This window comes from Nerophis ophidion, linkage group LG20 (assembly GCF_033978795.1).
Source record: "Nerophis ophidion isolate RoL-2023_Sa linkage group LG20, RoL_Noph_v1.0, whole genome shotgun sequence".
NCBI classification, from domain to species: domain Eukaryota; kingdom Metazoa; phylum Chordata; class Actinopteri; order Syngnathiformes; family Syngnathidae; genus Nerophis; species Nerophis ophidion.
This window is the reverse complement of record NC_084630.1, coordinates 46031531-46058260: the sequence shown is the minus strand read 5'-3', so window position 1 is coordinate 46058260 and position 26730 is coordinate 46031531. Positions and strand designations below refer to the sequence as shown.

Sequence of the window (26730 nt, the reverse complement as noted above, 5' to 3'; positions counted from 1 at the left end):
AGGCTTCATTCAGAACAGTTAGGTGGTGCTCATCAATCAAAGTCCTGATTAGAATATAACCTTTATTTTCAGAGCTATAGAACAAGTTATCTTGATTTTTTTAGACCAGATGTGTCTTTTTTTCTTTCTAAGCAATTAAAAAAGAAGATATTGTGAAAGCTGCGTCTAGTTCCTTGGCGAGAGTACGGTGCGATAGAGAGACGTGCCTTTAGCCTGGTAGAAGGTGAGGATCATTTGGCTCTTGGTGACTTCCGCGTGCACAAAGCCTCCCAGCGTGGACGCCTGGCCGGTGAAGAACTTCACAGAACCTTTGGGGACTTTGTTCCAGTGTCGGACGTCAGGATCCAGGAAGTTTCCGGCGCCGCTCACGACGTAGCCCACCCCGGACTCCTCGATGTACTGCGAGCGAGGAGACGGGCGTGAGATGAAGAAATAGAGCTGAGATTAAAAAAGGAGCGTACCTGCAGGTTGTGGTCGTGGCCGCAGAAGTAGGCGGTGGCGTTGTGTTTAAGCAGCAGGGGGCGAACCCTGCGCTGGAGACACTCGGTGGGCCCGTGTTCCGACACGGACCACACGGGGTAGTGGCCCGCCACCAGGAGGAAGTCGGCCTTGGACCCAGCCAACCTCTCCTGGAGCCAGGTCACCTGGCGGTTGGCGTCCAACGCATTGGGCGGGCCTTTGGGCTTCTGGTCCGCAAAGTCCAGAGAGTTCCCGCACAGCATCACCGTGTCAAGCATGATGATGGTCAGCGTCTTGTCCGTGTTGGGGATGCGGAAGTCCAGTTCATAGTAGTAGGAAGGAAAGTTCCTAAGGTGCACAACCACTGGTCAAGTAAAGACAGTGCAACACAGTAATGGCCGAACTGAAAATAAATATAAGGATTAAATGTCAGAATGCCACCTGAACGCCTCCCTAGGGAGGTGTTTAGGGCATGTCCGACCGGTACCAGGCCACGGGGAAGACCCAGGACATGTTGGGAAGACTATTTCTCCCGGCTGGCCAGGGAACGCCTCGGGTGGCTGGGGAGAGGGAAGTCTGGGCTTCCTTGCTTAGGCTGCTGCCCCCGCGACCCGGATAAGCGGAAGAAGATGGATGGATGATTAAATGTAACATGATGACGAGGGCAGTCTTGGCAATATGTAATAATATAACATACAATAGTTTGTACTTTATTGTCATTATATTTGCATGTAGCGAGACTAAGGACTCCAGCTTAAGGTGCAGTAGTGGAAACAAATATGGAACAGAAATAAATCACACAAATCACCTGACATGTACACCGTGTAGAGATGTCCGATAATGGCTTTTTTGCTGACATCATATATTCCGATATTGTCCAACTCTTAATTACCGATTCCGCTATCAACCAATACCGAAATATACTTTTCGTGGAATTAATACAATATTAAGCCTAATTTAGTTGTGATGCCCCGCCTGATGCATTAAACAATGTAACAAGGTTTTCCAAAATAAATCAACTCAAGTTACGGAAAAAAATGCCAACATGGCACTGCTATATTTATTATTGAAGTCACAAAGTGCATTTTTTTTTTTCTTTATTTAATTTTTTTATTTGATAATATTGCAGTGTCCCGGAAGAGTTAGTGCTGCAAGAGGTTCTGGGTATTTGTTCTGCTGTGTTTATGTTGTGTTACGGTGTGTATGTTCTCCCGAAATGTATTTGTCATTCTTGTTTGGTGTGGGTTCACAGTGTGGCGCATATTTGTAACAGTGTTAAAGTTGTTTATACGGCCACCCTCAGTGTGACCTGTATGGCTGTTGACCAAGTGTGCCTTGCATTCACTTGTGTGTGTGAAAAGCCGTAGATATTATGTGACTGGGTTGGCACGCAAAGGCAGTGCCTTCAAGGTTTATTGGCGCTCCGTACTTCTCCCTACGTCCGTACACAGCAATGTTTTAAAAAGTCATCAATTTTACTTTTTGAAACAGATACCAATAATTTTGAAACAGATACCGATCATTTCCGACATTACATTTAAAAGCATTTATCGGACATCTCTATAGTATTTGCTGATGTTGCTCTATTGTTTTTGTGTTTGCTGTTGTTGTTTTTGTCTCTCTGTCTAATCCCCCTCTTGTCCCCGCAGTTTCCCCTTCTGTCTTCCTTTTTTTTCCTCCTTCTATCCCCTCCTGCTGCGGGCCGGCTGCACCAAATGATAATATAAATACATTTAATAAAGTCGAATACAAATAAGGCAGCAAGAGAAGTATCCTACACTTCTCTTTTGTAAAGTCAATGTGTACAGGCGATATGGGCATCGACATCAACTATATGATTTGCCTGAGAAGCTGGACAGGACAAAAATAATAATAATAATAAAAAATATTAAATACTAAATAAAATAAATAAACTTTAATGTGACTACTGGTTTGGAAATAGTAACGCGTTAGATTTGTCGTTAATGAAACCTCGCTACCGGCATCAGTGGGCCTCACCCAGGACAATGTGCAAGGAAAAGGTGCAGATTTTGATGAAGAGAAACTGAAACTGAAAGAGGAACATGAGGAAGAAGAACAGAGAGGTCTCGATTTTGACAAAGTAAGAAAACCCAGACATGTGCGGAGTTGCTCTTCCAAAACTTGGCCCCCCGTGAAGAAGCAGCAGCTTCATTTCAATGTGTGAATGCAGGGTCTCACCACCGCAGCTCACCTTGTGTTGCAAGACAACTCAGAAAGTTAAAGAAGACCATTTGCCTCTTTTCTGACCTACAAATATTGTCACAATGGATACAGTTTGATGTCACAATAGGGTGGACGTACATGATTGCGTCAGGCAGTAAGAATATTATGTCAGCAGCCTGCAGCCTCACGTGTTATTCCTTCTTGTCTAATACCCTTCCCACCTGCTCTGATGTGAAAAACAAATACTTCCGTGACATTTTACGTGGGACTGTTTGGTCAGGATGGACCAGTGCCGAATTTGGCTTTGCCGAAAAAGACGACGACATAACGACTTGGTTTGAGGCACCACAAGAGAAGGTAGGATAAAAAAGTTAAAGTAGCAATGATTGTCACACACACACACTAGATGTGGCGGAAATTACCCTCTGCATTTGACCCATCACCCTTGTTCACCCCCTAGGAGGTGAGGGGAGCAGTGAGCAGCAGCGGTGGCCGCGCCCGGAAATCATTTTTGGTGATTTAACCCCTAATTCCGACCCTTGATGCTGAGTGCCAAGCAGGGAGGTAATGGATCCCATTTTTATGGTCTTTGGTATGACTTGGCTTGGGGTTTGAACTCACAACCTACCCATCTGAGGGCGGCCAAGTGTGACATACTGTGATGTCAATTTTGCAAAAGCAGCGTGTTTTTTTTAAAATGCAACTCTGTATTGATCGTCGAGTGGGCAGGTGTACTTAATATTGTGACTGAGTGAATCTATGTAATGTTTATGAAGTTTCCACCGTGTCTGGAAAAAAAAAAATTGCGGTAAAATGTGTCTTCAAGATATAGAGTACAGGCCAAAAGTTTGGAAACACCTTCTCATTCGATGCCTTTTCTTTATTTTCATGACTCCTTACAACCTACTCAGTGGCCTAGTGGTTAGAGTGTCCGCCCTGAGATGGGTAGGTTGTGAGTTCAAACCCCGGCCGAGTCATACCAAAGACTGTCAAAATGAGATCCATTACCTCTCTGCTTGGCACTCAGCATCAAGGCTTGGAATTGGGGGTTATATCACCAAAAATTATTCCCGGGCGTGGCACCACTGCTGCCCACTGCTCCCCTCACCTCCCAGGGGGTGATCAAGGGTGATGGGTCAAATGCAGAGAATAATTTTGCCACACGTGTGTGTGTGTGTGTGTGTGTGTGTGTGTGTGTGTGTGTGTGTGACAATCATTGGTACTTTAACTTAACATTGTAGATTGTCACTGAAGGCATCACAACTATGAATGAACACATGTGGAGTTATGTACTTAACAAAAAAAGGTGAAATAACTGAAAACATGTTTTGTATTCTATCTTTTTCAAAATAGCCACCATTTGCTCTGATTGCTGTTTTGCACACTCTCGGCATTCTCTCCATGAGCTTCTAGAGGTAGTCACCTGAAATGGTTTTCACTTCACAGGTTTGCTTGAAGCAAGAGTTTGCAAAGCAGTAATCAGAGCTATTTTGAAGAAACTACAATATAAAACATGTTTTCAGTTATTTCACGTTTTTTTGGTTAAGTACATAACTGCACGTGTTCATTCATAGTTTGAGTGACAATCTACGATGTAAATAGTCATGAAAATAAAGAAAATGCATTGAATGAGGAGAAGGGGTGTCCAAACCTTTGGCCTGTACTCTAGAATTAAAGTGTACATTTCTACACACCTTCAATTAAAATACATTTGGAGCGTTGTTTCATTTGCAATCAGGGAATGCCTCCAGAATCAAACATCTTACCGAGAGACTAAAAAAAAAAGGGGTTATAAAAGTGAGTGTGGAGAAAACACATATCCAATACTTATCTAGTCCAGTATTTCTCATACTGTGGTATAGAGATGCGCGGTTTGCGGTCTCATTCGCGGAGTCCGCGAATAAACCGCGGGTCGGGCGGGTGACATGACGAAAAAATAGATTTTAATTAGATTTAGGCGGGTGGCGATTGAACCATCCGGAAATATTTGATGTACATGGTTCTGGGATCGGTATCCTTTACCATTCAAAGTGCCATTTAAGACCCGTGTTGTAAAGCGAAGAAGACAATAGGAGACGCTAATATTCTCCTGAATGACTGCCGGTAGTCACCCAGATAATAAGTATTAGGGCGGGCTATGAAGCCATTGACTTTGTCACCTTCTACATCATTTACGATCTGCTTGCCAGTCCGGCAACATGTTGTGTGTGACTTCCGCAGCAACACACACACGACTGCAAGGCATGCTGGGTGACACAGAGCACACTAATGCTTGTGATAGAAACAATTTTAACACTCTTGGTAATATGCGTCACGCTGTGAAGCCACACCAAACAAGATTGACAAACACATTTCGGCAGAACATCCTCCCAGTAACACAACATAAACGCAACACAACAAATACCCAGAATCCTTTGTATCAATGACACTTCCTGACTATTTCATAGCAGTGGCGGGCGGTTGCGGTTCTGATAATAACCGTTAATGTTGGTTCGGGTGGGCGGCGGATGGATGACGACTTTGGTGATGCGGTTGCGGATGATATAATTGCCTATCCGCGCATCTCTACTGTGGTACTATCCACTCTCTATCCAGTGGTACGCCAACGATTTGATTCATTATTTTATTACACTGTTTTATTTTCCTATATTCAAACACATTGTTACTGTTCAAACAATATCTGATGTTAAAGTGGCAATAAATATTAAACATACTTGTTAAATAAAACCTCTGCCTTGTTTTTCATAAATATTTAGGCCTTGTATTTTAATGTTGGGCATTATGGTTTGTTTTCTGAGGTAATACTTGGTGAAAGAAGTCTGAGATCCGCTGCACAAGGAAGTGTTTTAAATGTAGATTAAAATGATCAGAGGTCCACTTTAAAATGTCATATTGAAATATTTTTGAATCGCTCTTTATGGAAACTATGAAACTAGATTTGCTTGATTCTCTTAAAAATGTTTCAGCTCTCATGCAGTCAAAGTCCAGTTGGTCAGGTTGAACTCGTTACATAGAGCATGTGCTGAAAACCTCCCAGCATGCCATTGTGTACAAAAATGTAAATAAATAAAAACTAATCAAAGAATAAGAAGGCAATTTAACCTTATATGTTTGCAGTGGGCACACCATTTATATTCTCCACATAGAGCATGTATTGACCTGATCACTGACCCTGTAAGAACCCCTGGTGCCTCTCAGGTAGCCATGCACAGGTGTCTTTATTTATAAAGCACATGCTTCTTTACCTTGTTTTCTTGGTTTAAAAACAGAACAAGCAACTTCAACATCAAATCAAATTACAGGAAGTTATTTATGTAGATTGAAGTTATTTATGTAGAAGTTATTTATGTAGATTGAAGTTATTTATGTAGAAGTTATTTATGTAGATTGCTCATTTTCCTCGACTGGTGCACTCTTTTTTTTTACATACGTAGCATCATCTACAACAGGGGTCGGGAACCTTTTGACTGAGAGAGCCATGAAAGCGAGATATTTAAAAATGTATTTCTGTGAGAGCGATATCATATTTTTTAAACACTGAATACAACTAAATGCCTGCATTTTTTTTAGTAAGACCAACATTTTTAGAGTATTGTAGCTCTCTTTTTATTTTGAATAACATTGTTATTCTGAAGCTAACTAATAATAAATAAAATACTTCTTACCATGAATGCGACTTCTAGAACAGGTGCGGTAGAAAAGGAATATTTTGACACTGTGATTATCAGCGTAATTAGGTAGCTAGGTATTGTTATTGCCCAAGTACAACAAAACGTTGTAGATATACTGATTGATTTGATTAGACAAACAAACAGTGTTTAGGGTCACAGAACAGCTATGAGAAAAAACTCAAGAGCAAAGCATATATACGTATCACAACATACAACTCCAGACTTGCAACAGAGGGGAGGGAGTGGGAGCTACGGTGGCGGGCTGCAGCTCTTCAGGCACTGCCCAGCCGTCCATCACCCCTAAGGGATTCGCATCGAGGGCGTTGGATGAATTATTCATTACTTATCGTGTTAAGCAATGTCAGCTAAGATTTATCTTGAAAGCCAGATGCAGTCATCAAAAGAGCCACATCTGGCTCTAGAGCCATAGGTTCCCTACCCCTGATCTACAAAGATACAAGGAATTGCTATTGCGACACCGAGTGGACACATTTAGAACAGCAATTTCTTTCATTCGAGAATTTCGGTTCATTTTTATACCGAGCAAACTCATCAAATCAAATCAACTTCATTTATAAAGCACATTTAAAATGTACCACAGAGGTAGCCAAAGTGCTGTACAATGGGCAGGTTAAAAGATAATACGAGGACCGAGCAAACAACACAACACAAACAGAACATGATAAAAAATAAATAAACAAAACATAAAAACAGGTTGACAGCAGGTGTATAATGGGGCGCCATTGCAGGATGGATATCACTTAAGTGTTAAAAGCCAAGGAATAAAAGTATGTTTTTAAGAGAGATTTAAAAAGAGGAAGAGAGGAGGCTTGTCTAACACTCAGAGGTAGGTGGTTCCAGAGCCTGGGAGCAGCAGCAGCGAAAGCTCTGTCACCTCTAAGCTTCAGCCTTGTGTCAGGGACCCTCAGTAGCAGCTGATCACATGATCTTAGGGATGGAGTGGGGCAGTAAGGCTGAAGGAGGTCGGAGAGATATGTTGGCCCGAGGTTGTTTAGACATTTAAAAGCAAATAGAAGGAGTTTAAAATGGATTGGATAACACACAGGGAGCCAGTGAAGGGACACTAATATAGGGGTGATGTGCTGACGTCTGCGGGTCTGTGTTGGCAGACCAGCAGCAGAGTTCTGCAGCAGCTGCAGGCCTGGATAATGCCGACATACAGGCCTGGATAATGCCGACATACAGGCCACTGCAGTAGTCTAATCTATTCCAGATAAAGGCGTGAATCAATTTCTCGAGATCATGTCCTGACAGAAGCGGTTTCACTTTCGCTATTAGGCGTAATTAATAAAAGCTTTTTTGAGCGACGCTGCTGATTTGTTTTTTGAATTTAAAATCTGAGTGGAACTTTACCCCCAGGTTTGTGACACAGTCGCTGAGATACGGGGTCAGAGTGCCGAGGTCAACGTTGGGGGAGGGAGACCGACTTGGACCGAACAACATAACTTCTGTTTTGTCTTCATTTAGACTCGGAAGTTAGATGTTGTGCAGGCAGTCAATGAGATGTTGAACTGTGTTATTTTGTGCCGTGGGAAAATAGATCCGGCAATCATCGGCATAAAAAAACTCATCCCGCGGGCCGGATAAAACTTGTACGTTTGACACCCCCTGAAGGCGATCAGCACCAGTGGCAACAAAGCATCATTCCCTTACCATCTTGCAGACTTGTGAGTGTAGTCAATCTGGGCTTTGACATTCCCCACGTGGTCATGGTTGCCAGCGAGTACATACCAGGGCACATTGAGAGACTTGCTTGTGTACACATCCTCAAAGGTGTGCTGGGTCACAGACACAGAAGACAGAACGTCAGTGCCGTGGACTCCACACTGACGACTTGTACTGTAATGTCTGACCTTAAATCTGGGAGAATCCACACTGTCCACGCCTTTGAAGTAGAAGTTATCACCGAGCGCCAGGACAAAGTCCGTCCCCACCTGATGGGCTATTTTACTCATCTCCTGAGCCGTCGCCGTCTGCACCACCGTTATGTAAGGAGGGTGAGGAAGACCACCCCAGTCTCCTATGGCCAGGAACTTAATGGAGGTCCTGTTGCCTGTCAGGTGATGGGGAGGAAAGTCTTCTAAAAGAGAAGTGCTTCTAACTCAAGTCTGTGTGAGGCAATACTCACTGCGACCTACATCCAGGTCTTGGAAGGTAGTAGGATAGCTGCAGGCTGCAGGAATGACAGCCAGCACGATGACCAGAATCAGCGCCATCTTCAAAAATCAAGTAGATCAGATAAGATGAGCCTTAACAACGGAACTCAAGACATAAACAACATGCACAAGTGAACAGGAAGAGAAAGAAAAGTGTGACAGATTTGCATGCATGCTGCGCACGCCTACACTTCCTCTAAACAGGTCGTGTGACAACATGCCTTTCTCGCCTTACTGCCTCAACTCCTGATTGGCTGAACTTGACATATCTACGGGCCGGAGTTCATAGGCCGGTCTCTGAGCGAGGCAGATAAGGTCAGAAGGCGGGCGTGTTTCCTGATTATCAAAACATAAACATGCAAAGAGGTTGGAAGCTAGAATCACTCACAGTTCCACGAGCAGGAGAACCCGATGGAAGCTTCTGTCGTGCAGCGAGCTCCTCCTCCTGCTTTTTATCAGCTGGGCCACAGGAGCATGAGCATTGCTCACACCCTGACTGACATGATCTTGGGACTCATGGGAACCGGCTAGTCGGCCTCACCCTCGTGATGTCCTATTTATTATTCTCGTCCAGACACCATTATTTCCATTTGGCTCTTCTTCATTTTGAACCACTTTTAGCTGTGCTTGAGTCTTTTTGTGGACACTTTATAGAGATGACTAAAACCAAGAAGGAAGGAGTCTTGCCACTGACCGATCCATGGCCCTGTGATGAGGTGGCGATTTGTCCAGGACAGTGGTTCTTAACTTGGGTTCGATCGAACCCTAGGGGTTCGGTGAGCCGGCCTCAGGGGTTCGGCGGAGCCTCTTGCCGCTGAGGTCAAGACACACCCAACTCATCGTGTAAATAAAAACTTCTGCCTATCGGCGTATTATGGATACCCCCAAAAAATTTTCCCTCTAATTTTCCATCAGATTTGCAGGTGTGTAATTTGTTTGTGTTGTTCTTTGAACAAGGTGATGTTCATTTTGTGCACCAGTAAAAAAAACAGAACTTTGTCTTGAATTTGAAAAAAAAAGTTTCATTTTTCACTAAAGAATGGTTCGGTGAAGGCGCATATAAAACTGGTGGTGTTCGGTACCTCCAACAAGGTTAAGAACCAACCACTGGTCCAAGATATATCCTGCTTTCTGCTTGACTGCAGCTGGGATAGGCTCCAGCATCCCCGCGGCAACACCAAAAGGGACACTATATATATTAGGGCTGTCAAAATAATTGAGGTAACTAATGTGATTGATGACAAAAAATAGTGTACAAATATTAAGCTATTTTTATAAGTTAATAAAAAAATGTATGCAAGTGAATTATATATAAATAATTTTGATTCATCCAAATTCAAAGGTCTGATCCGAAAAAACCTTTTTGTTGCATTCAGCATGCAGACTGCAGGAATGCATGTCCACCACAGCTGTTGCCCGGGAATTGAATGTTCATTTCTTTAACATAAGGGGTTTCGGAGAATTTGGCAGAACATCCAACCGGCCTCACAACCGCAGACCATGTGTAACCACATCAGCCCAGCACCTCCACATCCAGCAGGTGCACTTCCATGATCGTCCGAGACCAGGCATCCGTACAGCTGCTGCAACAATTGGTTTGCATAACCAAATAATTTCTGCACAAACTGAGAAACTGTCTCAGGGAAGCTCATCTGCATGCTCTTCGTCCTCATCCAGACGGCAAACTGTCATCGTAACCAACTTCAATGGGCAAATCCCAGCTGCACTCCGGCAGAAGGTAGTGTACACCCTGGACAAGTCGCCACCTCATCGCACGGCCAACACAGAGACATTTACACACTACGGCGAAGTTAGTGTTGCTGATCAACCTATCTCCAGGTGCATGTCTTTGGAGGTGGGAGGAAGCTAGAGTACCCAGAGAGAACCCCCGCAGTCACGGGGAGAACATGCAAATTCCACACAGAAAGACCCTGAGCCAGGGGATCAAACCCAGGACCTTCTTATTGTGAGGCACAAGCACCAACCACTGCGCCAATTGATGGAATTTCTTACCAGTAGAATATAGATCGCCTTCCCTCCCAGAGAGTCAGTGGGACAAAACGTGGTTTGACATGTGTTACTTGTACTTTGTGCATGCAAAATGTTATTGTGAAGTGTGTGCATGGAGGGAGGGAAGAAGTCTCTTACAAAACACTTCCACGAAAAGCTGATATGAAGAGCTATCTTTGGTATTTTTCACAGGCTTGGATTTAACTTGTCAACAAACACCAACTTTGCCCTAAATGCTGCACTTGTCACCATTACACAGAACTTGGCTCCAAAAGGAAAGTGATTTATTAAAACAAACACCAACACATTGAAGCCTCAACTTTGCCTTAAATGCTACACTTATCACCATTACACAGAACTTGGCTCCAAAAGGAAATTGATTTATTAAGGTGTAGTACAGACTTTGTCACAGTTAATAATAGAGAAGCCACAGTGGGACAAAATCACACCAAGCAAAGTTAAACTACAGCTTGAAATCAAAAGGTATGGTGAAGCTACGCAGCCAGTAAAATGGGTTAAAAGATGAAATGAACAAAAATGATGACAACAAACAACAGATCTTCCAATTCCAGGACTGTCATCAAAGTTGAACACTCGGGGCAGGAACAAACGTATGTACAAGGGGATGACTACTAATTTGTGCCACTGTTTCCAGGGAATGAGGTCTGGTTTTGTTCTCCGTAAGTCTGGTATGAGCCATAGCCCTGCTGACTTCCCCAAGTTGTCTGATTCGACCATCCTGTAGGGAGAGAACCCATCAGAAAATCTGCCTCGCTCACAAACACTCAGCAAGCTTTGACTCACCATAATTAGTATAGGCTTGGTTCCCCACCACTGTGTTGGGATACGCGGTGCTGTACACGGAGTAATCTGTTCCCTGCGCCGAAACCCCAGTCTGGCCTTGAGTAAGCAGCTTCTTCTTCTCGTCCCCGTAACCGTAACTGTAAGGACTCTGTTGGTCGGCGGGCGGCGGCATGGACTTGTAGCTGCTCGCTGTGGTGGTGCTGGTGTTGGTACTGGTGTTAGAGACGGGCGGGGCAGAGTAGGTGGTGACGCTGTTCTCTGGGTAAAACGTGCCATAGCCAGCATTGCCTCCTATGGTGCCATAAGCAGCACTGGTGTCAGCAGCAGGGACTTTGGTGGGATCTGTGGGCCCGGCTCCATTTTTGCTGTAAAATTTATCTGCAAGAAAAACAGGACATTTCTCAATGATACTGAGTGGGGTTTAAAATAGATGACAACATTGTCCAATTGTTGTTGTCTGATTATTACTCTATGAAAAATGTTAGTTACATGAGAGCTCTCTTCTTACATGTACACTGACTGCTCACAACTTTACTTGCATGTATTCCTATTTTGTTAGTTTTGAGGTAATCAAATCAAATCAACTTTATTTATAAAGCACATTCAAAATTGACCACAGGGGTAGACACACAAGTCTTTGCTTTCTGTAGCTGATTCAGGGTTACCTTTGACCTCTCTGATCAATGCCCTCCAGTTCTGTGAGTTTTGCAGGGCGGCCCTAATTTAGCAGGTTTGTTGTGTTTCCACGTTCTTTCCGTTTGAAGACTATGTATATGACGGTGTTCTGAGGGATTACCAAAAATGTGGATATTTCTTTAGAACCCAACCCTAACTAATTATTTGACTTCTGAAGGTTACACTGGAACATTTTAAGGGGCTTCATTTCAAAGGGGAATACATATGCACATGCCAATTTCCTTTTTTTTTTATTTTCTTAAATTATTTTGTCATTTATATATTTTGTCATTTCACTTCGCCAATTTAGGTTATTTTGTGCAGACCCATCACATAAATGCATACATTGTTTAAATGCAATGAAAATTGTTCTGTGCTAATAAAATGTCAAAAAAATATAACAACTTTGTATCGTTATATAAATCTTAAATTTAGAGATTTAAAGTAAAGAAAAAAAATTGTATTGGTGACTTACCCCATGTTTACTTTTTACCGTTTAATTGATCTCGACTCTAAACTGCTGCTGGAATTTTTAATTTTCCTGAAGGAACTCTCCTGAAGGAATCAATAAAGTACTATCTATCTATCTATCTTTTGCCTTTTATTAAAAGGGATCCATTTTAGACCCTAAGTAAGTGTGTATAGTCAATCTAAAAGGGGAACTGCACTTTTTGGGGGGAATTTTGGAATAGTTCACAATGATAATGAAAGACATGACAGATGGATTTTTTTTTTAATGCATTATAAGGTCCTCTTACAATATACATGATGTACGTACGTATGTAATGTAGTAACAGGCACATTTATAATACATTTCGTATTTTGATCATTTTAAGCATATGTTGTACATAAATTTTAAAAACGCAACCAGTTTGTTTTTTTCTCTTCATCACTGATGTCTGCTCACTGCAGACTTTGTGAGAGCCAACAAACATAATAAACCATCACTTACTGTATAAGGTTCGCTGTCATTAGGATGCCGACTGCTAGGATGTTCACATATTACCATTTACATAAAAAATGTCTCATAACCTTCGCGGGGAAAAAAAAGGGTTTGGGGGCGGGGGGGAACAAGTGCTTTTCGTGTCGTCCTCGCCAGTTCCAGGTCCTGTATGGCTGTCAGCATGTGCCAACTTGTCAGATTGTTATAACAGCCACCGTCTGTCCAGGTGAGAGGCATGATTTATGATCTACAATAAACTTACAGGGAGCAAGGAAACTAGGAAACAGCTGATCCATCGATGATGCATCAGCACACAGGAAGTGATCAGGGCGTCGCTATAAATGTCTGCATTAGCGTTTATAATATTAATATCACTAATACTTGGTTAATATTTAAGTCACAAAATGTAAACAATTTTTGCCACTTTTTGAATGGTTATTTATCTAATTTTATGGGCGGAATAGTGGAGCTGCCTTTGGCTCTGCTGTAATTGCATTTTATTCATGTTTAATATTTAGAATGCACAAAAAAAAAATCAATTCATTATCATGGACCGCGTGGCGCGGTTGGGAGAGTGGCCGTGCCAGCAACCTGAGGGTTCCTGGTTCAATCCCCACCTTCTACCAACCTCGTCATGTCCGTTGTGTCCTGAGCAAGACACTTCACCCTTGCTCCTGATGGTTCGTGGTTAGGGCCTTGCATGGCAGCTCCCTCCATCAGTGTGTGAATGTGTGTGTGTGTATGGGTGAATGTGATAATAGTGTCAAAGCGCTTTGAGTACCTTGAAGGCAGGAAAGCGCTATACAAGTACAACCTATTTACCATTTACGTCTTTCATAACGATTGTGAACGATAGGCAACATTTAAAAATAGTGCACTTCCCCGTCAAGGTTCCATAAGGGTTAACAGAAGGAAACATGTACATCTTTACAATGTACACACTATATTTGAACAAAACTGACATCTGTGTTTTCTTCATTAAATAATCTACAACAGTGTGATTACACCACTAAAATAATAACACTGAATCGTCAACCTTACTCTTGATTTCAATCGTATTTAATCATTAAATCCAACCTACTTACAGTTTAACAAGATAAATCTTGTCAAATGATATAAAAGCATGTGTCAATCACAATTATTATTATTATCATTAAGGATCAGGTCAGGGCGTTTACAAAAACATTAATCAAAAGAAAATTCATTTACATACAACCATGCAGTGCTAAAATAAATTAAATCTTAATAAAATATACATGTTTCTTAAATAAGCTGTTAATAAAATGAAAGTGTAAATGAAAATACAGCTACACCACTTTAGTCATACATTTTGCATTTCGAAACTTCATTATGACTTTAACTCTAGACTTCTTTTATTTGTTTGATATTGTCATTACTACTTCAAGTAGTGGAAAGCTGTATTGCAACCGAGTAACACAGCCAGTCGATTAGAGACCACACTTTTTGGCCCTACGGTTAATAAACACTGCTGTATAATAGCCTGGTGGGTGTATTTTCACCTGACAGGCTTTGTTCAAGTCAAAGGAAATCTGTGTGGTTTGTTTGATAAGGATTTTATAACGCGCACCAAAAGGTAGGTCCGCTTTTAAATTAACTGTATAGCAAAGGCATTGCCAAATGTACGTACAATGACAGACAGAATTAATTCTATATAATGTAACTTCATCTTCAATGGTCAAACATAGCAGGATATTCTCTTCTAAAAGAGCCATGTTGCTCATTACAGTACCGATATCAGAAAATAATACCTTTTAATCAATTGTTTTCCCTTCATTACAATGCTTTTGTAAAGTCCAATCTGACATGTGGAGTAAAATATAAACACACAATGACACAGGGGTATAAGGATACTTACAATAGCCTTTTCCGGAGTTGCCCTCGTAACTGAAGTTGGCTAATAAAAAATAAATACATATAAAATGACACATTACTCATTGGACATGCAGCCTATTCAAAAATCAGGCTAACCAAAAGAGAACTTTACTTTTGTTGTAAGTAGATCCTGAAGCAAAGGGTTTGCCTCGGCCCCTTCCTCGACCTCTGCCAAAACCCCAGCTGGGTGATGCGGAATCTGAAGGAATCCCTCGAATGGTACCGAATCCAGGGATGTGCTGTTTAAAGCAAAACAGCCGATTAAGGGTTGATGTACCGCTACGGCACATCAACATTGAAACAAAAGTGCTGGTACAGTGTCAGAATAGTGTGTATTGTGTTTACCATGTCGGTGTAGGTCAGCTTTTTCGACGTTTTCTTGGACATGACAGGGCTGTCTGGGAACAGCTTCTCCAGAGCGGCTAGGGCGGCGTAGGCCTTTGCTTCCTTCTTGTTGGAACCTCTTCCTTTGAACTTCTGTCCATCAACATCCACCTAGCAGACAAGATAGGCGTGACGTGTCAACTGTTTTCTCAAGTGCTTTTAAGTGTTTTGTTGACTTGAATAATCAGTATAGACTGACACAAAGTGTGTTACTATCTAGTCACCTCCATAACAAAGCACTTCTCATGGGAGCCACCCGTCTCTGCAGAGAGTTCGTATTTCAGACTGCGTCTTTTCTCATTCAGTTCCATGACGGGGTTCTTCCCATTCTTGGTCAGGATAGGACCCAGAGCATTCTGAAACATAACATGGTGAAAGGTCAGGCAATCATTTGGTTAATTGATTGGATACATATACTAAAAAGGAGCTCCAACTTACGTCTTCTGATGCATTGGCGGCACTTGCAGTTGCATCCTGGCCGCCATCAACTTTGGGCTCAGCCTTGGTTTCTGAGCCTGTTGGAAGACCGAGATCTTGCAGGACCTGGAAAAGACAAACAAATGGTGTAATAGTTGCCATTACAATCAGTACTGTATAGAAATGAAAAATATTAGTGATTAGTTAGGATTTGTAATTAACCTCTATTTTAATCTCACCTAAAAACGCTTAGAAAAAACAATTAATCAGTTAAAATGTATTGATTTATTATTAGGATAGAAATATAACAAAAAAGTAGCTCCATAAAGCCATTTGTTGTTTTTAACCAAAACATCAACATCAAAACATCAAAAAACAGTAGCAACACTTTTTTAAGTAATAGCTATTGGATTTTTTACCTGTTGCTTTTCCTCTGTTTCAGATGATATTAAATAAGTAAAACAGAACCATCAATCACAGTGCTTGCATTATACTGGTTTAATTAAGATACTGTTTATAATTATCAAAATTAATGTTAAACTTTGTAAAACAGATTGGAGGAAATGATTGCTTTAATGATTTTCCTGACTGTCATACACGTATTATTCAATGTGCAACACTAATATTTTTAATCTATATTACGACAGAACATGAAGATATTTACATACTTCAATAAGGCTTCATTCCATCTAGCGGCAGGCATGCAAACATGCGCCTTATGACACACACGAGTGATTAAAACATTCTCGTCCACTATGTAAGTATGCTCTGATTTTAAATTTAATATACACATCATTGTACATGTAATGCATCACTATATTGATATACAGATGTGTTATAATAGTATAAAGTCAGTTTAATGTGTGTCAAAACCCACCCGGAAGTGACAACATTTTTACGTTGCTCGCTGAAAGAGATGGGGAAAAAAAGCATTGTTTATGCAAAAAATTAAAAAAAAAAGACTACTATGAACTTGTACAGACTATTAAAAACTTTTGATATGTCTTTAGGATTATTATAAATATTTCACACTATTTGTAAGATATAATTCATCATTTCTTCGCTATTTAAGGATTATTGATTTAAATATACTTTTAAATGCTTGTGACGTAATGAGATTTGGAAAAATGCCAATTAACCCTTTTGATGCATTAAAAATAAACAGTCAAATGAACATATTGAATACACTGTATTTAACACCCTCTCAGTTATTTAAAATGGATACAGTAGATAGCAAGTTATGTATAAAGTGTCATGTATAAAGGAATAATTACATATATATGTATGAAGGAATAATAACATATATACCATGAGAATGACAAAGAATAAAAGAGTTGTGGTCGGTTGTGAAAATTGCCTTGGTTGTCCATCCCAGCTCTATAATACAATTTCCAAATAGGGCACTTTAAGTTGATAATAATTCTATGTGTAGAAATATTTATTTATAACTGAATCACTTGTTTATTTTTCAACGAGTTTTTAGTTATTTTTAAATCTTTTTTTCCCAAATAGTTCAAGAAAGACCACTACAAATGAGCAATATTTTGCGATGTAATACACTTGAATAAATCAGAAACTGATGACATAGTGCTGTATTTTACTTCTTTATCTCTTTTTTTCAACCAAAAATGCCTTTGATTAGGGGGTACACTGAATTAAAAAAATGTTGACAGGGGGTACATCACTGAAAAAAGGTTGAGAACCACTGATATAGAGCCACCTGGATTCATGAACTTAATTCGAAACATTTCTTCACAAAAAAAGAAATCTTTAACATCAAAATATCTAGCTGTCAACACTGAATATTGCATTGTTGCATTTCTTTTTACAGTTTATGAACTTACATTCATATTTTGTTGAAGTATTATTCAATAAATATATTTATAAAGGATTTTTGAATTGTTGCTATTTTTAGAATATTTCTAAAAAATCTCACGTACCCCTTGGCATACCTTCAAGTACCCCCAGGGGTATGCGTACCCCCATTTGAGAACCACTGCACTATGGAACCAGCATTTTTCTTGCGTTCGGACCTTACAAAAACCTCTTATATCCAGTTTGAAAGCCAGAGACAAAGAAAGAAACACACAGGCGTAACAATTTATCGAGAAACGCAACAGTATTATATTCATTTTCATTTAGTTTGATGAATTGATGTATCGGCCAAGTCCCACAGTTGTATTAAAATTTTTAAGGCCTTTGAACATCGCATTTATTGATTTTTAATGCCATTTAAGGCCTCATTTTTCGAAAAAATACATTTAATTAATTTTAATGCCCTGTGGAAACCACTGAATATATCACAAAAAGGAGCATTAACCTGTTCACAGAGTATTGGATTGCTTGTGTCATTGTAAAAAGAATGTTGAAAGTCTTGCCTTGGTGGCTACATTAAGCTTGGCTGCTCGTTTTGAAGGCCCAGTAGACTCGTGGGTTTTACCGTTCACATCCACAGACATGGTGAAAACCGGCTCATGGACTGGACCAGTCTGAGAGGTGAGGCGGTACTCAAGGCCAGGTCGGTACTGGTTCAGACGCATTACAGCATTCATGCTTAAATCATCAGTCACTGATGGAGAACATAAAAAAACAAGTCAATTTTGTTTGTATTTTCCTTAAAAGAAAAAAAGAGTGTGGAAAAAGACAGACCTCTCAAACTTGTTACTTACATGATTTGCGTGGAAACCGCTTCTGAAATTTGAGGAACTTCCTCTGCTTGCTATTTAATGAGTCCTCCTTTCCTTTCGCCACTTCGGTGTAGGATCTCTTGGCTGGCAGAGAGGCTTTAGCTGTTTTTGCCAGGCCTGTATTAAATGGAGACATAATATTGCAATAACTGATACACATATACAAACCCCGTTTCCATATGAGTTGGGAAATTGTGTTAGATGTAAATATAAACGGAATACAATGATTTGCAAATCATTTTCAACCCATATTCAATTGAATGCACTACAAAGACAAGATATTTGATGTTCGAACTCATAAACTTTATTTTTTTTGCAAATAATTAACTTAGAATTTCACGGCTGCAACACGTGCCAAAGTAGTTGGGAAAGGGCATGTTCACCACTGTGTTACATCACCTTTTCTTTTAACTACACTCAATAAACGTTTGGGAACTGAGGAAACTAATTGTTGAAGCTTTGAAAGTAGAATTTTTTCCTATTCTTGTTTTATGTAGAGCTTCAGTCGTATTTTACGCTTCATAATGCGCCACACATTTTCGATGGGAGACAGGTCTGGACTGCAGGTGGGCCAGGAAAGTACCTGCACTCTTTTTTTACGAAGCCACGCTGTTGTAACACTTGTCTTGTGAATTTTTTTGGTGAATTATATTTATATAGCGCTTTTCTCTAGTGACTAAAAGCACTTTACATAGTGACACCCAATATCTAAGTTACATTTAAACCAGTGTGGGTGGCACTGGGAGCAGGTGGGTAAAGTGTCTTGCCCAAGGACACAACAGCAGTGACTAGGATGGCGGAAACGGGAATTGAACCTGCAACCCTCAGGTTGCTGGCACGGCCACTCTACCAACCGAGCTATACCGCCCCGTCTTGCTGAAATAAGCAGGGGCGTCCATGATAACGTTGCTTTAATGACAACATATGTTGCTCCAAAACCTGTATGGACCTTTCAGCATTAATGGTGCCTTCACAGATGTGTAAGTTACCCATGTCTTGGGCACTAATACACCCCCATACCATCACACATGTGTAAGTTACCCATGCCTTGGGCACTAATACACCCCCATACCATCACACATGTGTAAGTTACCCATGCCTTGGGCACTAATACACCCCCATACCATCACACATGTGTAAGTTACCCATGCCTTGGGCACTAATACACCCCCATACCATCACACATGCTGGCTTTTAAAATTTGCGCCTATAACAATCCGAATGGTTATTTTCCTCTTTGTTCTGGAGGACACCACGTCCTCTGTTTCCAAATATAATTTGAAATGTGGACTCGTCAGACCACAGAACACCTTTCCACTTTGCATCAGTCCATCTTAGGTGAACTCGGGCCCAGCCAATCCGGCGGCGTTTCAGGTTATTGTTGATAAATGGGTTTGGCTTTGCATAGTAGAGTTTTAACTTGCACTTACAGATGTAGCGACTGACAGTGGTTTTACGAAGTGTTCCTGAGCCCATGTGGTGATATCCTTTACACACTGATGTCGGTTTTTGATGCAGTACCGCATGAGGGATCAAAAGTCTGTAAAATCATCGCTTACGTGCAGTGATTTCGTCAGATTCTCTGAACATTATGATGATTTTACGGATCGTAGATGGTAAAATCCATAATTCCTTGCAATAGCTAGTTGAGAAATGTTGTTCTAAAACTGTTTGACGATTTGCTTACAAAGTGATGACCCTCGCTCCATCCTTGTTTGTGAATTACTTAGCATGTCATTTAAGCTGCTTATACCCAATCATGGCACCCACCTGTTCCCAATTAGCCTGCACACCTGTGGGATGTTCCATATAAGTGTTTGATGAGCATTCCTCAACTTCAGTATGTATTGCCACTTTTCCCAACTTCTTTGTCATGTGTTGCTGGCATCAAATTCTAAACTTGATCATTTGCAGAAGAAAAAAAATGTTTATCAGATTGAACATCAAATATGTTGTCTTTGTAGCATATTCAACTGAATATGGGTCAAAAATGATGTGAAGTGAAGTGAATTGTATTTATATAGCGCTTTTCTCAAGTGACTCAAAGCGCTTTACACAGTGACACCCAATATCTAAGTTACATTTAAACCAGTGTGGGTGGCACTGGGAGCAGGTGGGTAAAGTGTCTTGCCCAAGGACACAACGGCAGTGACTAGGATGGCACAAGCGGGAATCGAACCTGCAACCCTCAAGTTGCTGACACGGCCACTCTACCAACCAAGCTATGCATATCATTGTATTCTGTTTATATTTACATCTAACAATTTCCCAACTCATATGGAAACGGGGTTTGTATGTTTAATACAACATTAATTGATCATAATAACGATACATTACCTTGTCCAGTTTTTGCACGTGCTCCCATTGGTTTCCAGGGCTTGCCAGGCCTTGCATTGATCCCCAAAACTTTGTACATCATTCCAAATGCACACAGCCTCAATGCCAACTACATCAAATATTTAAAATAATGAGGAAACCTGAATATACACTTGTACTGTATTTACGCCTACATCTGTTTGTAACATAATCTTACCTGGGCACTCTGTGTAGTGTCTTCACGCTGCTGTAAGGTCAGACACCCAAGGACATCCACTGGTTCCTTCTCACAGGGATCTTTAATTCCAGGACCATCTGTGCACACATGCAATTCATATAGGCATTGCAGCACTCAAGCCAATGTCCTAACAAAGAAAAGATCAAGGCTCACCATTCAAGAGGATTCCAGAGGCAATGCACTCCAGAACTCTGCGGAAAGCTTCACCTGGGCCCAATGGCCTCTCAGATGTACTGATGGCCTTCTCTGCCAGCAACTCAAGAGGCTGTAAATAACAGTGCACACAGACAGAATTATAGCACAGACCTACACCAAGGCTTAAATTAAAATATGTCACCTGCTTAAGTGTTTTAGACAATTGCAATAACAGTTTGTTCTCCAGATGGAATATAGTAGTGAAATGAAGTTAATTATATTTGTATAGTCGTTTTTTCACTAGTGAATCAAAGCGCTTTACATTGAGAAACCCATCATCTACATTAAGCTACATTTACACTAAACGACTGTGGTGCTGGGAGCAATGTGGGTAAAGTGTCTTGCCCAAGGACACAACGATGGTGACGAGGGTGGCGGAAGCTGGATTGGAGCCAGCAAATTTCAAGTTTCTAGCTCTACCATCTGAGCCATTATATGCCAGCGGTTCCCATACATTCATTTGTGCGACCCATCACAAATTTGGACCGCTATTCAGAGATTTGGCTTATGTTGTTATATTTTATTTTTTTAATTCACATGTTCACCCTTGGTATCAAACACCTTATAATAGGACTGTCTTGTCTTTGCAACTTTATACAGTAGATGACGTCAAAGCTCTGCTCCTTAACTCACCTATTCACATAAAACAGCTGACTTAGCCCTGCATTATAATGCATCTGTTCATCAATATGGTGATTAATCAGACGCTTAATTAAGTGTAAATTGTCTTACTAAGATCTTAGGAAACGACATGAATGTTTTTAATCATCAGCGTGCGTTATGAAGCGCACACATGAACGTAAACTGCAGCACTAAATGCAAGCAACACTCGTAGAAGATAACTACATGAGATAATGTCACACATTACTTATGAAACAGATCAAAAAGCTCAGTTTTACTCCAGTTTTGTGTCTAACCAATTATGAAAATTAGACGACGCAGGGTTGGGCATCAAGCATCGATTAGAACCGGGTCTTATATTCTGATTCTCCTGGAACTATCTACATTTTTAAACGCTGATTCCCATTTTAGATGCTCAGTACATCGACCGGTAGAAATGACTGCCACAACGGTGGCTATGAGACAAACTGTGCATCGCCATACACCGTTTGGAGCTGCGCTCGTTCCTAAGTCAACAATTTTCCATTGAGGCAAATAAAGTACATTACATTTTCACTGCAGGACAAAGCTAAACATGTTACACAGAGGAAGAACAAGCTGGAGAAGGGGATTTAATAGTTAAGCTCGCCGTTAAACTGCTTAGTAAACTTCAACAAGTTGAGATGGAACTGCATTACAGTAACAGGAAATTAATATGTTGAATAATTAGATTAGTTAACAACTGTTGGGCTGCTCTGATGCTATTTAGCAGCCGCTACCAGTCAAATGTGTAAGGTGAAAAAGGATGATCCATAAATCGTTATTGTTCATACGAAGGGGTGTTTTAGTATAGGTTAAAGACTTAGTGATTAGATCGATATTTTTTATTTCCCAAAATCTTTCATTCTTTTTTCTTTTTCTTCTTGTTTTTGTTAATTAAGGTTTACAACTTCAGGGAATAAGGGACCAGGAAAATGGAGGGTAAAAACTTAAGATTGGCCGATTTCACTCATGGATGATCGGTATCAGAACCGGAAGCATAAAGCCCTGATCTATCACTAAAACATAACCAACAGAATATGTGTAAATATTTTTATGAAGTTTTTCAAAAATAAAGTAAAACTTTACTGAAAGTTTATTCTTATGGAAAGGAACTTCATGTAATTTATATTTAAGTTTAAAGGATTGATATTTATTTACCTGTTGAAAATAGCCACGTGACAAATTCAGAGTTATTTTTTCACCTTGCCTCTTAAAATAATTGGAATGAAGAATCGTTGATAAAAAAAAGTGACAAAGAAAACTGAGCTGGACCACTTGGTGGAAATGCAAACTTACTTCTGAAAAGATTTGATAGGTTAATTTTACATTCTCCCAAAAATCAAAAAAAAAATTTTTTTTAATAGTAGAGAAACAACCAATATAAAGAAATGACAGTGCTGTAATACTTCAACTTACCAGCTGGAATTGGTTCTGTGACAGAGCTCTTAACTCAAAACTTATGTATCTCAAATCCATCCATCCATCCATTTTCTAACGCTTGTCCCAAATCAACATCTTATTTAATGCTTGGCCCCACAAAACAGCACAATTGTAACAAGTAATATGCTTTTAAAAAAGAAACACTAACTTTTAGATAGGAAATGTATCAAAAAAATACAATAGAAAGTGCTACAGCACTTGTAAGTTGTACCAAAACAACTCAATAGAAAGTACTATAGCAGTTGTATGTTGTGTCAAACCAACACAATAGAAAGTTGTATGATGTAATTAATTTACTTCTGAGAGTAGACTTTAACAGTACTCCTTTGAGATTATTTTTGTCAAATACACCATGAGCAGCTTTTTTATATTTTCATGGATCAATTGCCACCGTTTAGATATTACTTTAACGTCCTTGGCTGGTATTATGACTCTTCCTTCTTCAATATTGTGTAGACTAGCAGTGTCACACACAAACTGCACTTTTAGTTGGCTACACGTTCGGTCATGTTGCTATGGATTAATTTCTTTAATGAATAAAATCTACTTCTTCCCAGCACTGTCCTTCAAACTCACTTTCTTTGGTCCAATGGTTGGAAAACAAAATCATGTCGATCTCCAGCTATATATTGCTAACATGTAAGACCAGATGTTTTGTTTGAATCTTATTTCCTGTGGGTTCATTCTGAAAATTGCTATACCAACTAGCGGTGGGGAACATCATAACACAAACATTTTAATCGCTCACAACTTACAGCATAACAATTAGCTAAGACACATTGCATCTCAAAAACATTCTGGAGCTGAGGAACTACTGAATAAAAAAAAAAAAATAGTCTTTAACAGTTTGCTTACCCATCCGTTGAGTGGTGCCCAGGTAGGAACCCGAATACACAAATCCCTCAAGACCCGGATCACAATAACAGCAGATTTCAGGTTATTGACTTTTGCCTGAAGACACAAATAAGATATTTGACTTAAACACTTGCAGCATCAAAGGTCATCTCCACTCTTAGTTCACCGGAGAGGAAAGCATAAAGAGGCGGAAAATGTTGAGCCGTTAAGATATCATTGAGTGCCACTTTTAAGATACGCTGCCAGTTATCAAATACAGGTCAAAATTGACTAGTGAATAATAACTGATCTAAGTGTGCAATTTGGAATGAAACAGTCAATCACTTCTCTTGACTTCAATTAGTGAAAGCGAAACTTCAAAACATAAACGACTAGATCAACAACTGACACTCAAATGTTCTGTTTTTCTCCTTATGGAGAAAAACTCAAAGACATTCAAAGGCACAGTTGAACCTTACGTACAAATAATGACGTGAATGCAAACCTGGAACCACTTGGCGTGGCGGAGAGACGCCAAGGAAGTTAGGCATTTCTGTCTGTCCAGAACGTCCGGCAGATCGTTGTCTGTTCGCGATTCTATTGACGAGGTGGAGTTAGAAGAAAAGGTACAGTTTGACCAAGGGGGTTGGCTCTGTCGTGCAGCTCAAGGAACAGCAGCTTTCCACAAACCACAAGCAGCAGGGAGAGGAGATCTTATAGTTGTGTGGTCATTTTAGAGCTACCTTTAAGTGGAATGGTCACTAGTTGGGAATCCCAGCAAACCTTAATAGACATTGTGCCCTAATATTACCCCCACTTTTGCTAATTCTGCAGCAAATTTGTGACTATTCTCCCATTGTTAACTACTATAAAGACCCCTTTCCTGCAGTTCCTTGGCTTGGGTTGGCTGCTTTCCCCTCATGAGACAGTGTGTCCAGTTGGTCAAAGGTCCAGTTGTCCTAAAAAAAACTTCACAAACTAGAAGTCAATCAGAGGTGAATCACAGTCAAAACCTTCACGTCTACGACACTCTGCAGCAAAACTGATGGCATAAATTCTGAACACACCCCACAGTAGTTTATTTTTAAAAACTGTATCTCTTTTCTAAACTTGTAGATGACAAAATTTTAAAAAAAAGTATGAAATATCCTGCAGTGACAACCCAAATGTGAAAAGATTAAATAATTATAAAAAAAATACAGCAATATTGTTCTAATAATAAAATTAATTGTTTTGAGCAAAAGTGATATGCATTTATGCAAATACTCCATCATACTCTGCAGTCGGCATTTATTGTGTAAAATATGTAACTTGAGAAAGAAATAGACCACAAACAATCATTCAATGCAGTGAACGCTGGTTTTTAGGATATAGCTATTAAAATGTATATTTACACATGGGCCCGAAGACTTTAATTGTCATTGTGGAAATGCTTATTCCATTAGACAATAAACGTGTATTGATGTTTTGGCCATTGGTAGCCAGCTTCTGTTCCTAAAAATGTATGCAAACAAGACATATTCTTAAACAATATGACCATTGAGGGGCTAGGATTTCATCATTAGTCACATTGAGGAAACAATGCATCAGTCAGGTTTAGGACCCTGAAATTAAGTGCTGACTGCTCATAATTTGCTTTAACTGACCTACAGATGAATGTTGTCTTTGTTGGGGCACTAAACTGACATTGTCCACTGTACATTATACAAGATGAATGAAATATTCCCTCTGTTATATTCATATTTTCTTTAAAACAATTGCAAACTGAATTAGAGATGTAACAATAGACAGTATTAATGACAACTAAAAAAACTAAAAAAACTCACTGACAGACCGGCGCAGGCTCAGTTACTTAAATGCAAACATGAAAAAAAGAGAAATTAATTAAAGAAAAATTAACATCTTACTCCATTGAAAACGACATACACTAAAAGTTTGATATAACGCGGTTATAGAAAACATTATGACCTGTAACTCGGCTGCTTAAACCTGTTTGGTGGATAGTGACCCCACGTAACATGACTTAAATGATGGATTTTGCTCTCACGTCACAGAATAGGTCGGGCCCTATATACAAATAGATTTGGACATAACTGGGTCGAAATTTTGTTATTTTTATTTAGTTGTTTATTTTATTCTTTCTTTTTGGAGTGTTTCCTATAGATTTACTTTGTAAGTGTTACGATTTGGTCGCAATGGATGGCAGGAAGCAGCTTGCATGTAAGAATACTTGTTTAATTCCAGTACAAGGCACGGAACCATACAGGGCATTAGCCTAATGCGAAGCTACCTGAACTCAAATGGTCGCCAACGGCGAACAACAAGAGAGTCTAATCCCTAATTTCCCCAGGATGCATCACAGCTGCGCTGCGTCATCACTACGGCAGTGGACTCTTTCCGTTTTTATTCAAGTCAATGTGTCACTTTCCACAGCCAGCGGTACGGAACCGCCATGGCATCGCCGTTTCGCATCTATTCCCTATATATACACAGGGCTTCTATTTTTGGCCGTTCGTCGCAACACGGATCAATTCAGCTGAAATTTGCTTGTGTTGGACGGGAAGTCATTGGCTGATGGGAGGGGATGGACATGAATTCAAATTGTCAAAGCTTTTTTTAGACATACTTTTTGGAGGCGGTATAGTACCGAATATGATTCATTAGTATCACAGTACTACTAATACCGGTATACCATTCAACCCTATTTCAGTGTTTTCTTGATCAAATGTTTATGCGCGGATTTGCAAGATCTCATAGAAGT

At 40.1% G+C, this 26730-nt stretch overlaps 2 protein-coding genes and 1 long non-coding RNA gene across 4 annotated transcripts in view; 1 reads left to right on the top strand and 2 right to left on the bottom strand.

Annotated features, from left to right (window-relative positions):
- Positions 1-48: 48 nt before the first annotated feature.
- Positions 49-9023, bottom strand: acp5a (acid phosphatase 5a, tartrate resistant). 2 transcript variants are annotated; one of them, XM_061881382.1, is made up of 6 exons: positions 8880-9023; positions 8464-8551; positions 8189-8388; positions 7989-8113; positions 462-807; positions 49-399 (listed from the first exon to the last, which is right to left on the bottom strand). In XM_061881382.1, the coding sequence occupies exons 2-6, from the start codon at positions 8549-8551 to the stop codon at positions 166-168; spliced, it is 993 nt and encodes a 330-aa protein (XP_061737366.1). In that variant the 5' UTR covers positions 8880-9023; the 3' UTR covers positions 49-165. The 2 variants fall into 2 exon arrangements, with proteins under 2 accessions (XP_061737366.1, XP_061737365.1); XM_061881381.1 differs by lacking the exon at positions 8880-9023 and having other exon boundaries at positions 8464-8696.
- Positions 8693-11556, top strand: LOC133539217 (uncharacterized). The gene is made up of 3 exons (XR_009803207.1): positions 8693-9414; positions 9941-10086; positions 10169-11556. It is a non-coding gene; the product is annotated as an uncharacterized LOC133539217 (long non-coding RNA).
- Positions 10764-26730, bottom strand: part of LOC133539215 (interleukin enhancer-binding factor 3-like) — a 29932-nt gene continuing 13965 nt past the window's right edge. The window contains exons 7-20 of the mRNA XM_061881380.1: positions 24475-24566; positions 23991-24086; positions 21012-21123; positions 20838-20935; positions 20642-20750; positions 18287-18421; positions 17996-18186; positions 15639-15743; positions 15425-15556; positions 15162-15311; positions 14929-15055; positions 14800-14838; positions 11306-11683; positions 10764-11240 (exon numbers count right to left, since the gene is read on the bottom strand). Of these exons, the coding sequence (XP_061737364.1) occupies positions 11134-11240; positions 11306-11683; positions 14800-14838; positions 14929-15055; positions 15162-15311; positions 15425-15556; positions 15639-15743; positions 17996-18186; positions 18287-18421; positions 20642-20750; positions 20838-20935; positions 21012-21123; positions 23991-24086; positions 24475-24566 (1871 nt within the window). The 3' untranslated portion in view covers positions 10764-11133. The remainder of the gene's footprint in view (positions 11241-11305; positions 11684-14799; positions 14839-14928; positions 15056-15161; positions 15312-15424; positions 15557-15638; positions 15744-17995; positions 18187-18286; positions 18422-20641; positions 20751-20837; positions 20936-21011; positions 21124-23990; positions 24087-24474; positions 24567-26730) is intronic.

What these genes read in the sequence shown, in the direction of transcription:
- acp5a (XM_061881382.1), bottom strand. Translation starts at nt 8,551, where the DNA reads ATGGCGCTGATTCTGGTCATCGTGCTGGCTGTCATTCCTGCAGCCTGC. An exon ending in AGACCTGGATGTAGGTCGCA is followed by an intron (nt 8,389 to 8,463) that starts GTGAGTATTGCC and finishes ATCACCTGACAG; the next exon opens with GCAACAGGACCTCCATTAAG. An exon ending in TGGATTCTCCCAGATTTAAG is followed by an intron (nt 8,114 to 8,188) that starts GTCAGACATTAC and finishes TCTGTGACCCAG; the next exon opens with CACACCTTTGAGGATGTGTA.